General features: G+C 39.2%; 1 protein-coding gene across 2 annotated transcripts in view; it reads right to left on the minus strand.

Moving 5' to 3' along the window:
* Positions 1-7,335: 7,335 nt before the first annotated feature.
* The window catches only part of ash2 (Set1/Ash2 histone methyltransferase complex subunit ash2), a 131,374-nt gene continuing 124,383 nt past the window's right edge, over positions 7,336-14,326 (minus strand). For both annotated transcript variants that reach the window (XM_067153209.2, XM_067153210.2), the window contains one exon: positions 7,336-8,119. In XM_067153209.2, the coding sequence (XP_067009310.1) occupies positions 8,015-8,119 (105 nt within the window). In that variant the 3' untranslated portion in view covers positions 7,336-8,014. The remainder of the gene's footprint in view (positions 8,120-14,326) is intronic.

The following is a 14,326-nucleotide window of genomic DNA, read 5'->3' on the forward strand; positions in this document are numbered from 1 at the left end:
AGGAACTTTAAAAATTCTGTTAATTACACACTTTCCTTTGTACCTACAGGCAAATGCAAGAAGAGCATGGAGATGATGACCATCATTACAAGAGAATGCAGTTTATGAAGCAGCAAAAAGCACTCAGAAAACAAAATTTCATATTCATACCACATTCTGGAACACAATATTTTCATATCAATTACCATCATGGAAGAAAAATCTTCATCGGACTAAAGTACAGATCCAAAAGAAGTTCACAGAACCTCTTGTTTGTAAACATTCCCTCCAGTAATAAAAATATCTATTGATTGCAATATGTCCCATATATTTGCACACCTACTGTCCATTTTATAATGTATTTCTTTACTGCATTTTAATATGTACATAAGAGATCTATATTTATGTACCAAAAATAGGAGAAAAGGGAACTTATCTTTGAACACAGTAAATAAATCGATACAATGTAAAGATAATACTTATTCAGATATACAAGCTTGTTATTTATTTTTAATCATAGGCTATGGAAATACTGTTTTTCAAATATCATAATATCCAGAAGTGGGCTTAAATTTACGCATCACATTATCCAAAGTACAGAATAATTTATAAATGCTTGGGTAAGAAAGCTAACAGGAAAGAGATACCTGTACGTATAGGAAATGGATGAAGACCAGCTTTAATGAAGGCTTTCCTACCAACACACTAGCCAAACAAATAAATGGCTACCACAGTTCTTGCAAAACACCAAACACATATCTTCCTGTCCTCATTCACACCCGGCTCCATCAAATGACATTCCACTGATGATTGTTTCACAGTTAAAGCCACTCTCTTGCCCCGAGAGATTATGAAGATGGACATCAATTGGTGCTCAAGTCCAGAATATTATATAACCACTTCTTTTTCCCATTCTTTGTCTTGCCTCACTCCCCCTCCCACTTCCACCTTCCTTATCACACAAAAGCTTCCACTTGTCAACAATGACCACTACTATTCTTAATCTATCCTCCTCTAATGAAAGCTGCAACCAAAAATGTTGAACCCATGCTTCACTTTTACATGTGTACTCTAGCCATGCACAATTACATGATAATTTTTTAAGAAGAAAACCATACTTTCCAGTATTGACTCAGTTAAATTAACTTTAAAGCTTTTTAGTCTGTCAAAAACACTTAATTACAACATATAAAACACTATAACATGCCTGTATAAGAACTGCTTTGGTTCCATACATTTGCACACCTGCCAGTACTGTTCATTTTATAATGCACCTATTTTCTCGCGTAATTAACACTTTTCTGACAAAAAATACAGGCAAAAACTTTGGATGCGTAAATTATTTGAGGAATTCAGATATTTAAAAATTATTTTCAATTCATTTACATTTATAAGATACATCAAATATAATATACACACCATTGGTTCAACTCATCTGCGGTTAATCATCATTTGGCGCGAGATTTTTCTGGAAAGTCAATTAGGGTACATCGGGTAAGGTGGACGGACACATGGGTTTGAAGTACCGACACTGGAAAATATTCTTCCCATTACGAACTGACAATATGACCTGAAGTGAAATAAATATGTACTAATAAATGTAAAATTCATTTAAGTACATAACCAAAACATACCGGCAAAAAAAAAAAATCCAACACGAGAAGGGCCGGGCATAGAAGGAGGGACCTTGCTATATTTCCCCAAACAGTTCGTATCCAATCTTGTATGAGTGACATGTCCATCCACCTTTTTCTTGGATAAGAACGTGGATCCCTCGCCGAAATTTTACTTTAGGCGTTGTTTTTCTTTTTAGAAGTTGTCTGCCATCACCAGTTACAGCAAGCATTGCAGTACATCGTTCTTTTTCCCTTCCGGTAGCACGTACGATAACACTCGATGTCCTTTTCTTATCGATTGTTCAACTTTGTGGCATATAATGCCAAAATAATGGTCCACTATCGGACATTAAATTTACTCATTCGGGACAAATATTTCATGTTCCCTACGGGAATCAACATCTATATCATTTGTGGCATATGTAAACTGATTGGCATCTGACCTGTGGTTCCTAATTGGGAGAGCAAATATTCCTTCACTTTACACTTCTTAATCACAAAGCGATGAAAATCAATTACTTTTTGGTTGAAATCATTCGGCATTATCTGGCATAATGTTGTTCCTTTACTACATTTGTCTCACTTGTTCATAACATTACCAATTCATAATCACTGACAAGTTTACTGACGGCAAGTATGAATGTTAGTGTGTATGAGTGCAAGTATGATTTAGAGCTATTGTTAGGTGATGCAGATAGACTAGATAATATTAATCATTAAAAATAACAATTATAATCAGTTATAATATCACTCCATTAATTTAGGTAGTTCCTAGAGACTGTTAATGTTATTTTTCCAAGTTATGTGACTATGTACTGTATGTTGTGGTTAAGTGTAAGAGAGCGCCGTGAGCCCTAACTTCGCCACATACAAAGGCATAAAATAAATAAATAAATTAATTAATTAAATACACAACATAAACAATATTGTACATACATACACACACATGGTTTAAAGTGATTTGACAGAATCCGAGAATGTTCTTATAGAACAAAACATGTCATTCTTTGTTTATTGATGTGCGTTTCTTTTAGGGTATACTATAGTGTTATGTGTGTTATAGTTAGTGTTCTTGACAGACTTAATTTACTTCCACAATAAAATGCTGTTCTCCATTTGTTTCTTAAATTCAGTTCAAGAACCACATTTCCTTTTTTTAAAATAAAGAACAGCAGTGTAGTTGCATCATCATAAAAATTAAATTTTGCAATAGAGATCCGAATTTCCACAATCGAATTATTTAAAAGTAGGTTTCCAGCCATTAGGTCTAGTGAACCTTGAGTACATGTCAAACATGTTTTTTTTCTCTTTTGCAAGCAGTACATTGTAACATTAGGGGCTGCCTGGCCGAGGCGGTAAAGGCGTGCTCAGTTCGCCCAGAAGGACATGGGTTCAAATCCCCATCACGAAGTCGTAAAACTTAAGAAACGAGATTTCCACTTCCGGAGGTGCACATGGCCCTGGCGTTCACTCAGCGTACACCGAAACTGACTACCAGGTTATTTCCTGGGTGCAAAGGCGGCCAGGCATAGAAGTAACCACTCTACCTCATCAAGTGGATAGTGGAACCCTTTACCTTCCACCCCTCCAAGGGCCTTCATGGCCTGTACAGAGATAACTTTGCTTTGCTTTAACATTGTAACATTAACACACAAAGAAGTGCATAGAGTAAGTGAATGGTATAACATGACACACATGAACTGCCAGGAAGCAACAGGCGTCTTAAGCTATGGTAATTATAGCAAATATCCTCACAAGCAGAACAGTCTGCTATGTTGCAACAATTCAGAGGCCAAGACAAGTTACCATCAAAAAGATGTCGTGGATTTGAATCCTGGCTATCACATGTCATTTTAGCTCAGTTTAAAACCTCCAGGTACCATGTACTCAGTGTTTACTGTAAGACCACATAGGTGAAAATGTAAACTGAAAAAATTTTCAACATATTATTACTACACATAGTGGATCAAATATAAACTGAGATGTTCACCTACCGACTGAAATACCAAGGAAATCAGTTTTTGGCCTTGAATAGAAAGTGGTGGGAATTCATGAAGCCATTCCTCACCCGACATGCATAGTGAACTTTCCATTCGTCAGTGGGTGAAAGGAGTGAGCAAGAAGATGTGTACTGCACCATCACAAGTTCCTTGCCAAAGAAGGTGTCAGACCTGCTGAAAATCTCAGAAGACTGAAGGCATAGCTCAGGGAACAAACCCTTTCAAAGCTGCAATTATTTTATTAGTATGAAAAGTTTTTGTCAGGGCAGAAAGTGATGGAATACGAATTACACCAACAACAGCCCCTTTTTCATCGAACAAAACGTTCATGCTGTTTGTGACCTTATTGAACAGATGGCACATAAAGGTTTCTGAAAGTGCATGAATGAAATAGCACCAACAAAGGCTATGCGGTTATAGAAAAACCACAAAAACCAATGGCAGTACCAAAATGAGATGTACCAGGCAAGATGAGAAGTGAGGTAGTTTGCCATTGCTTTCCTCACTAGGCCAGACAGTGTTATTGTAGCACAACTAACCCCATGAGCAACACCTTTCATGACACTCAGACTGTCATTATTCAGTACAACCCATACCCCAGCAGCTTCCATATTGTCACAGCCATGGATGAGACTGGGACTTCGGTGAAAGCTACACTTTGCTCTGGCCTGAGCTAAAAGATGGATGCAAAAGTACTGTATTTTCAAGAAATGACAGCAGGCAGCATTAACAGACTAACTGCTGCTACACGGTACGCCATATTGACAAACACCTCTTTTAGCGATCTACATGGTTGATCCTATGACATTTTCTCCTATCTCCTCTATTTATGGGTTAGATTGAGTTAGCTACTTTGAATAGGGCAAAATATGGGTACAATTTTCACACAGTACATTACTTTTTGATGATTACATGACAGCTAAAAACACAGAATTTGGTTCAGATATGGCCACTGGATGGGCAAATGTTCGTGCCTAATTTGATAATTCTATCTTTCCTATAAGTGTGTCAAACTATGAAATATATGTGTTAAAAACACAAAATTTACGTACAATCGAGAAATACAGCCACATCTAATGTATAAGAGAAAGCGATAGTCATAGGACCAAAGTTGTAGAACACTCCGAATTGAACGAAGATTGTGCCATCCGTTTTGTGATACGACATACCGTTTCCCCACCAAATACCTCGAAACAAAGATCTGCATCATCAATAAAATTGCCCCCATATTTCATTCTTCATTTACAGATTGTCTGTCTGTCAAGTCATCAGCCCAGAGGCTGGTTGGATCCTCAAATAGCACCAACAAAGGCTATGCGGTTATCGAAAAACCACAAAAACCAATGGCAGTACCAAAATGAGGCGTACTAGGCAAGACGAGGAGTGAGGTAGTTTGCCATTGCTTGTTTGAACACCCCCAGCACGCCTCAGGGAATTTTGAGAATTTAAGATTTTTTTTAGGGATCCTGAGATCATCAACTTCTCTGGTACCAATTTTAAGTTTCTAAGATGCTTGGAATAGATCGCTCCAAACCAACTTCCTTTTATTTATATAGATAAGAAGCAACTTTAACTTAATATTCTCATTTGTACAGCCATTCTAAGGGTAGTCAATTTTCAACTAACAATGTATATTTTTATTAGTAATGTTGTTTTTCAGTAAGTCTCCTAGCATTATTTTGCTCACAAAAACATAACCCAATATTTAAATAATAAAAAAACAAGTAACATAGCAATCTTAAAGTATCTGACAAATATTAACATCCTTGAAAGGAAGATACAGTAGCACAAACTTCTACATGTTCTTGACTTGGTTGACAACAACAAATTGAAATAACTTCATAACCGGCACATAATATAAAATGCTGGCAGGTGTCTTGTGCAACAGACAGATAACCATAAAGCTTAACAGGAAAGTTTGCAAGAGGGTCATAAAGACCAGTCCTCAAGTATGGCTCCAAAAGCTGGGCAAGACAGAAGAAAAATAATCAGCAAATGCAAATCACACACTGTAGGTGCGAATATTGGAATGCTATAGTGGTCTGTGGGTATTACTCTAATTGACCAAATGCACATGTGCAAGGATCCTTAGGTGTCACCGCTCTCAGTGAGAAACTGGAGGATAGAGAACTCTGCTGGTATGTGAAGTAACATGAAGAAGATCATCTCATACAGATAGCTCTTGCCACCACTGAACCAAGGAGAGGTTGAGAACAACCAAGAGTAACATGGTGAAGAACAGCTGAAACCACCTTCAGAAGGAAGGACATTCTTGTGGCCCAGATACAGAAGCAGAGGGAATACTTTCTAGAGATCAGAATAGCCAAACCTGAGTGATAATCGGTAGTGCCCACACTGTGGGCACATATACGGCCAGAGAGAAGACATACATAATACAAAATGGTCAATCTCCATGGACAACTGGTCAGTATCTTGGCCTTCAGGCTTCGGGTTCAAAAGCAACTGGATCATGGGAATCACTTGTCTAGGGGACTGGGAGCTTGTCCCGTGCCCAACATTCCTGCAACTTTTATACCATACATAACAGTTGATATAGATGTTGATTCCCATAGGGAACCTGAAATATTTGTCCCGAAAGTTTCCAACACTACAATAAAACAGCACCACCCACCCTCATTGGAGGGTCTGTCTTTTAAGGGCTGCACCCAGATGCAACAGCCACACACTACTGAAGAGACAACCTCAGCAGCGTTATGGTTAGCACTATAAGCTGCCATCCTCAAGGGCTCTGGTTCGATTTCCTGTACTGCCAGAAATTTAAGACTAGCAGGAGGGCTGGTACGCAGTTAAACAGGTACATGCTGTACAGGGGCTGTGCCTGAAGAGAGTTGCACTACCTCGGGCTGAGGACACAAACTTCCTTACTACTGAAGAAACAAAGGCCATAACTGTTAAATTTTACAAAACAGTACACTACAGAATATTCTGGAATAGAAAATGAATGTAATTGGAGAGGCAGAATAAATTTCTTGTATTTCTAAAACAGAACTTGTACATCAAAGAAATATCCAGGGACAAAATACCACACAACTTGTTTCTTAAACATAATAATAATAATTGTAGCAGAGGTACACCAACCCCAGCTATTTAAACTGTGCGCCTTCTCTAAGGCCTTCTATGTAAACAAATTTGAACTTGTGAATTTGTCTTCTACTGTTAGATGTCCCTACCATTGATTTATTTGCTCCCTCTCGCAGGCTAAACTCTTAAGTATTTCAAAGAGTAATGCTTATTTTTGATGTTTGTAAACCTGGTTCTGATGGTTTTTTTTTTTTTTTTTTTTTTTTTTTTTTTTTTTTTTTTTTTTTTTGTCAACACTTTAGCTGGTTCCTCCTCCAACCTATGTGCAAAGAGTTCTGGAATCTTTCCCTTATGGTACTATAAAAGCAGGGCCATCTTGTCTGAATTGCTTCAGTGTTTGGGGAGTGCGACGTGACCTAGGGAGGCAGGGGCAAGGCCGGCGTGAGAAAGATCCAGCAGCACAAGGTAATGGCAGAATTTACTAGATATGCATGCTGTGACAATGTATTTACAATCACACCCTCAACTGTAAACTATGTATTCCATCAAAACAAAGCAATACTGGAAATCTCCAGAAAGTCTGAAAAATGTTAACCATGGACCTAAGTGGCTGAAATAATATATAATTAATAATAATAATAATAATAATAATAATAATAATAATAATAATAATAATAATAATAATAATAATATGACCTTTGTAATAGTGTGTAACCAGGCTGATCAGATGTACTAGATAATGTACCACTTTACCAGATGGAAGAGAAACTGGATCTCTATTGGTCAAAAATACTGGTATGATTAGTAAAACAAGTAATATTCTAAAGAAAATTTATGGATATTAACAATCTGAAATCTGTTTTCATCTCAAATTAAAAATGAAATTTTGTTACAAAATGTGAAGATTCTAAACAAAAGATGTCAGATGATAGAGACAACTAGAAAAATGTTATCAATTTATTCTGACCCATAACAATAAAAGCACTGATACAATAGCTGGTAAAGTCACTTATGGCCCATCTTAAAATTGAGAACTGAAAAAGAAAGATGTTCAAGCATCCGCTTCCTCAAATTCTTAGAAACCATCCATTGTGTTATTTACCAAAAATACTGTACAGATACCCCAATCAGTACAGGTCACGATGTAACAAATGATTTTCAAGATAAAAGTAACACACTTCACAACTGTTGAATCAAATGTGTAAATGTTATTTCCTTGTTTCTTCAATAGTCCTATTAGTATAAAAATATGCCATGCTATTTCCTTCGAAGTGATAACTGCAACCATGGATAATGCACAATTAGGCAGTGACCATTTCTCATCTTCACAGTCTAATGTTCCATTAGCCACTTACTGCCCTATCGCTTTAATAAATGCTACATACAGTATGTGTCGAGTCGTAGTTTACCATCATTCTCGGTCAGGTACAGAAGGTCTGCCATTGTCTGCTCACAGATTGCTTCCTCTGCTTTCTCGCACATCTATTCATCAAAAAACCATACATCAGCGCATAAATTAAATAAATCATTAAGTTGCCTACGACTCAACTGATATTACATATAATATTATAAACCATGACAATATCTGTATCTAGGGGAGTGGAGTTATCAGAAATAGCGTTACAAGAAAGAGCAAGAAAGATAAAAACAGCAAGCATATCAGTTATGCCTAGAGCCCTGCGCGGATATACAAAATAGCATCCACATCCGTACTTCCTTCATCCACACCTGCATCGGCAAAAGGTTATCCGTATCTGTGCATACTTATCCGCGGATACTGAAAATATTTAACTACGCTATATTACACTCAATGTATTGAAAAGGCTAGATCTGTTCACAAAATACAATAGGCCTCATATCTGGCACCAGAACCCTACAGTCACAGGTTTGTGAGGGATTTTCTCTTGTGACAACTACTGACTGATTGACCTTTGTTCCTTCTTCCATTAATTGCAAACGGGAGCCAACTAAGCTTAGGTCAGATTTACGACTTTATGGTCTCGGCTCTTTATATATCACCATTCTTCCATACCGCTATCAAGAATCACCTACCGCAAACAAAAATAATCGCATACCCGAGTGAAAATCAATAAATTTCATTATTTAGAAATTATCAGCACTGTCATACCATTTGCATCCGCCAAGACACTAACTTTGTAGATATCCGCATCCGTGCAGAGCTCTAGCTATGCCACAATGTACATCATGAGAAAAAAAAGTCAATCTCAGTCACTGCAAAACTCAGACATTAAAAAACTGTGATATGCCAGAAAGTTTGTATGCGATCAAATGCTTACTAGAGTACAGTGAGAGAAAAATGAGAGAAAAATCTTGAGGAAAATACTATGGTCTAGGAAAGTAGGACAAGAATTTTGATTGCAACCAAATGTGGAATTATACACAAAGAGAAAATCACATCATCATTTTAAAAACGAAGACTTTGTTTCTATGGACACATCAAAAGAATGCCACCAGAGAGAAGAGCTAAGAGAATTCTGGAATACATGGAAAGCAGGAAGACACAAATTAAATGGCTTATTAAAGGAGTCAAGGAGGACATGGAGGAAAAGAAAATACCACAGGATGTGGTATATAACAGGCATAATTATAGGATGACCATCAATAAAATTACAGGATTCCGAGATCAAACGATCGACCAAGATCACTCAAACAGGAAACGGACCAGCAGCACCTGAATGCAAGAACGTAAAGAAGCCCATTCAGAAAGGATGAAGCAATACTGCACTGACTGAAAGAGGAACCACCAGAAATGAATGATGCTTAAGGTGGTCTATAGTAAACCCTAATGGCAACAAAATTTTATTGTTTGGTTTTGCTTTTCCTTTATGTTTGGCTTTATGTCGCCCCGACAGATAGGTCTTATGGCGAGGACGGAATAGGAAAGGGTTAAGCGTGGGAAGGAAGGGGCCGTGGCAATAATTAAGGTACAGCCCCATCATTTGCCTGCTGTGAAAATGGGAAAACACAAGAAACTATCTTCAGGGCTGCTGACAGTGAGGTTCGAACCCACTATCTCCCTAACCGCACGGCCAACTGATCGATAAAAAGAATTAAAAAATTATAAACAACATTAACATATAAAAGCCTCTCATTTAACACACCTTGGCATGAAAGCACAGTGGGAATAATAGGCCTAATTTTTTTTTTTTTAAAGGACTGTATGGGAAAGCAAGGGCTTCTTAATAATAATGTTATTTGTTTTACGTCCCACTAACTACTCTTTTACGGTTTTCGGAGACGCCGAGGTGCCGGAATTTCGTCCCGCAAGAGTTCTTTTACGTGCCAGTAAATCTACGGGCACGAGGCTAGCGTATTTGAGCACCTCCAAATACCACCGGACTGAGCCAGGATCGAACCTGCCAAGTTGGGGTCAAAAGACTAGCGCCTCAACTGCCTGAGCCACTCAGCCCGGCGCAAGGGCTTCTAATTCTGGTAGAAGTCATTCAAATGCAAAAAAAAATGGTTGTGAGTTAAATGCTCAGATTGCTGTGCAGCTAGAACACTGGGTGGCTTTCAAATCAATGTTGGTGTCCATCAAGATTCAAACCCCAGGGGCTCTGAACTTTGGAGCTTGTGTTGCGACCACGGGGCCCTTAGCTGAGTCCAGGCATTGCGTCCACTTACTTGTGCCAGGCTCCTCACTTTCATCTATCCTATCCGACCTCTCTTCGTCAACTCTTGTTCTTTTCCAACCCCAACGCTATTAGGTTTGCGAGGGCTAGGGAGTCTTTCCTCTTCATGCCCTTCATGGCCCCTGTCTTCCTTTGGCTGATATCTTCTTTTTTTTGAAGTGTCGGATCCCTTCCATTTTTTCCCTCTGATTAGTGTTATTCCCCGGTCTTGAAAGCCAAGAATAACAACCAAGAGGATTCGTCATGCCGACCGCACGACACCTCGTAATCTGCAGGCCCTCGGACGGAGCAGCGGTCACTTGGTAGGGCAAAGCCCTTCAAGGGCTGAAGAGCCATGGGGTTTGGTCTTGAGATTAGTGTTATTCAGAGGATGGTTGCCTAACTGTACTTCCTCTTAAAACAATAATCACCACCACCACCACCATTAAGGTTCAAATTTAGTTTTTCTTCTAGGTTGAACTGTGTTGTTGTTTTTTCATGAGTCTAAGGGTACGTTTATGCTGCAGCTTCGCTGCTGGCACATCGCCAAGCATCGCTGCTCGATGTTAGGCGATGCTGAAACAAACCAATGGATCTCAATCGGTGCTTTTACCCTGGACCCCGGCTTATAGCTGCGCTGTTGGCTGCTATCCTCGCCACATCCATGGTCTTGAACATGTTTGATTTTCGAGCCTGGCACATCGCCAGCTATCCTGTAACTTGGACTGTGATTGGTTCTTTCAAGGTCACCTGCTCTCCCAATCTTCCTCTCTTCGTACTCTATACACATGTTCAGTTATCACTTGCTCACTTGCTATAGAAACCTGTCTTCAAACGCAATACGATTAGAAACCAGCAGTATGCGGAGCATCATGAGAGGTTCATATGGGATAAAAGGAGTGGACCTGGTTCTCAGTTTTATGAAGGATAATGGCCCGTTTTATTGTGTTTAAAAGTGAAGTTTCCATTGTTTTTAATTTTTCTTTTATTCTGTTGTCTATATGTTTATCTATCTTTGTGTATTTTTAATTTGAATTAAATATTTTCTTTTTTGCTAGTGGCTTTACGTCGCATCGACACAGATAGGTCTCATGGCGACGATGGGATAGGAAAGGCCTAGGAGTTGGAAGGAAGCGGCAGTGGCCTTAATTAAGGTACAGCCCCAGCATTTGCCTGGTGTGAAAATGGGAAACCACGGAAAACCTTCGTCAGGGCTGCCAACAGTGGGATTTGAACCTACTTTCTTCCGGATGCAAGCTCACCCCATTGTCGGCAGCCCTGAAAATGGTTTTCTGTGGTTTCCCATTTCACACCAGGCAAATGCTGGGGCAGTACCTTAATTAAGGCCACAGCCGATTCCTTCCAAATCCTAGCCTTTTCCTGTCCCATCGTTGCCATAAGACCTGTCTGTGTCGGAGACCTAACTAAAGTGAAAATGAGATACTCCATAACCCCTTATTTTACATTATTCAAAAGTGCACTATTAAATTACGAAATGAGGCATTTGTAACTTCATTCTTCAATCAACTCCCGCAGTAGAAATGCACTGAAAAATCTAGGCGAAGCATTTTACACTTTTTATTATACATTCAGTACACCAAATTATTGTAAGATACACTCACCAACAAAACTGCGCCTCACTCGTAAAAAGATCTTTGAATTTATCCCGCACTTCAAAAGCTTCAGCTAGAGCTGCGTTGGTTCTCTTCGACGGGGTAGCTCTTGGAAGTAAGTCTTCGTAGTATAAGTGTTCAGCCCCTGTATATCTATAATCAAATTATGCAAAATACAAACTATCAGTTCCGCTGTTTTGAATTTTCGACTACACATGAGATCTGCCAGCAGTGTGCGCGTGCAGGACTGCTGCATGGTAAAAGCTCCATGGCGAACAGCCTGGTTATAGCCAGCAGCGAGGGGCAAGGGCGAGCATCCATGTGCCAGCAGCGAAGCTGCAGCATAAACGTACCCTTACATTCAGTTTGCCAACATTTTGAATACACTGCAGCATCCTTTGTCACGGTGAGTGATTTATCCTTATTCAATCCAAGGTAATCAATCTCCTCAGGCATCTAAAATAAAATAAAAAAGTTGTCGCAATGCCTCGCGTTAAACAGCCTCTTCTCCTCCTGCATGTCGTAAGGCCCAGAAGGATATCTTGAAACATCTGGAACATACATCTCACTCAGCAGTCAGGTGGGAGTTACCGGTTCTGTTACAAAACATGAGGGTTCGTCCTGCATTTTCATGCTCTGAGCCATATATTGTAATCTGTGTATAATAGGCATCCAAGAATAGCTAATTTTGTAGCCCTCCTCTAAATTCATATTGTTCAAGTGTTTCTTAATTTCTATAGCCTCTCAGATTTTTCTTTCAAGATTCAGGGGAACAGCTACTAAAATCTTGGTTCTGTCAAATGAAATTCGCATGAATGATTTGCTGAAGCAGAAATTTCCATGTTGTTTTTCTTGGTGTGGCGAATGTATTCTTTAAATTAGGAAGATATAGGATGCTTTGTTTCACCTATGTACTGGGTACTGCAGGTGTGCTCAATGTGGTAGACTCCCATGGCCTGTAATTTTATTGTGTGTTTGACGAGTGGCAAACAACAAGGTAACTTCCAGTGTGGTTTGTAAATGGCCTTCATGTCATATTTGTTTAAGATCTTCCCAATCCTGTCATGTCTCTGATGTATGGAGGTATCGCTGTCTTTGTACGGTTCAGTTCCTCCTCCTCAGTGTTCACTTCTACTGTGGGCTTTATTTTGTTCTAATTTTCTAAAAACTCATTGGATGTTGTGTAACGAATATCTAGTCCGGCCCCGCAGAGTAGGGGGCAATGTGTCCGCCTGTCACCCGGCGGCCCCAGGTTCGATTCCCGGCCGGGTCATGGGTTTTTAATTGTAATGATTAATATCCCTGGCCTGGGGACTGGGTGTTTGTGACGTCCTTAATCTTCCTTTCCTCACACAGAACATTCCATACTACTGTCATTCCAATTACACGCAGGTTCATACACTATGGTGGGCAAAAGATCCACACCACGCCCCGAACAAATAGCATTTTTTTTTTCTTTTCTTTTAAACGAATATCTATTTATTCTGAAGGTTCTGGTGAGATGTTCTTTCCCCTCTTCAAGATGTTCTGCATCTAAATATGTGCGTGTTTTTTTTTTTTTTTTTTTTTTTTTTTTTTTATATATATATATATATTGCATGGCTCAGAGTCCCTTTGGTGTTCCACTTTATGACAATAGATGTATCATCCACATAGCGGAGAAAGCATTTCAATTTCAGGATTGGTGTGGCTAATGCTTTCTGTTTGAGTTGTCCCATATACATGTCGCAATTACTGGAGAGAGCGTAATCCCACTGTGATTGCCTCACAGAAGTACTAACCTTTCAGTTATTTCTGCACCATCTTTTCTTTTAAATATATATTTTTTATACAATTTGTTTTACATCACACCGACACAGATAGGTCTTATGGCAACGATGGGATAGGAAAGGGCTAGGAGTGGGAAGGAAGCGACCGTGGCATTAATTAAGGTACAGCCCCAGTGTTTACCTGGTATGAAAAAGGGAAACCACGGAAAACCATCTACAGGGCTGCCGACAGTATGGTTCGAACCCACTATCTCCCGGATGCAAGCTTACAACTGCGTGCACCTAACTGCACAGACAACGTGCCCGGTAATGCACCATTGCAGAGATGCCAACTTTCAAGAAAGGCAATTCGCAATGCACCCATTATGGCGGGGGGGAGGCGGCCGTATAAATTTTTTCCCGACATCTTACTAATTTACATATCATTGAAAAATCAATGAATAACATACAATTCCACCAGATGTAAAAATTTAAAGATTGGCATATAAAGAGTGTATGATTCTTGCTAAAGTAACAGGTGATCTGCAGAACACATCTGAGTGGAAGTTGAAGGATCATTTCTTTTGTTGAGTTCTGTACTTGCTCTTTTAGCAGCTTGTAGTTCCAGTTTGGTAAACGTACATTGGTGACATGCTTTTTCTTTTGATATAATGTGCATCCTCTGCACTAACAGAG

The sequence above is a fragment of the Anabrus simplex genome, chromosome 8 (genome assembly GCF_040414725.1).
Source record: "Anabrus simplex isolate iqAnaSimp1 chromosome 8, ASM4041472v1, whole genome shotgun sequence".
Taxonomy (NCBI): Eukaryota; Metazoa; Arthropoda; class Insecta; order Orthoptera; family Tettigoniidae; genus Anabrus; species Anabrus simplex.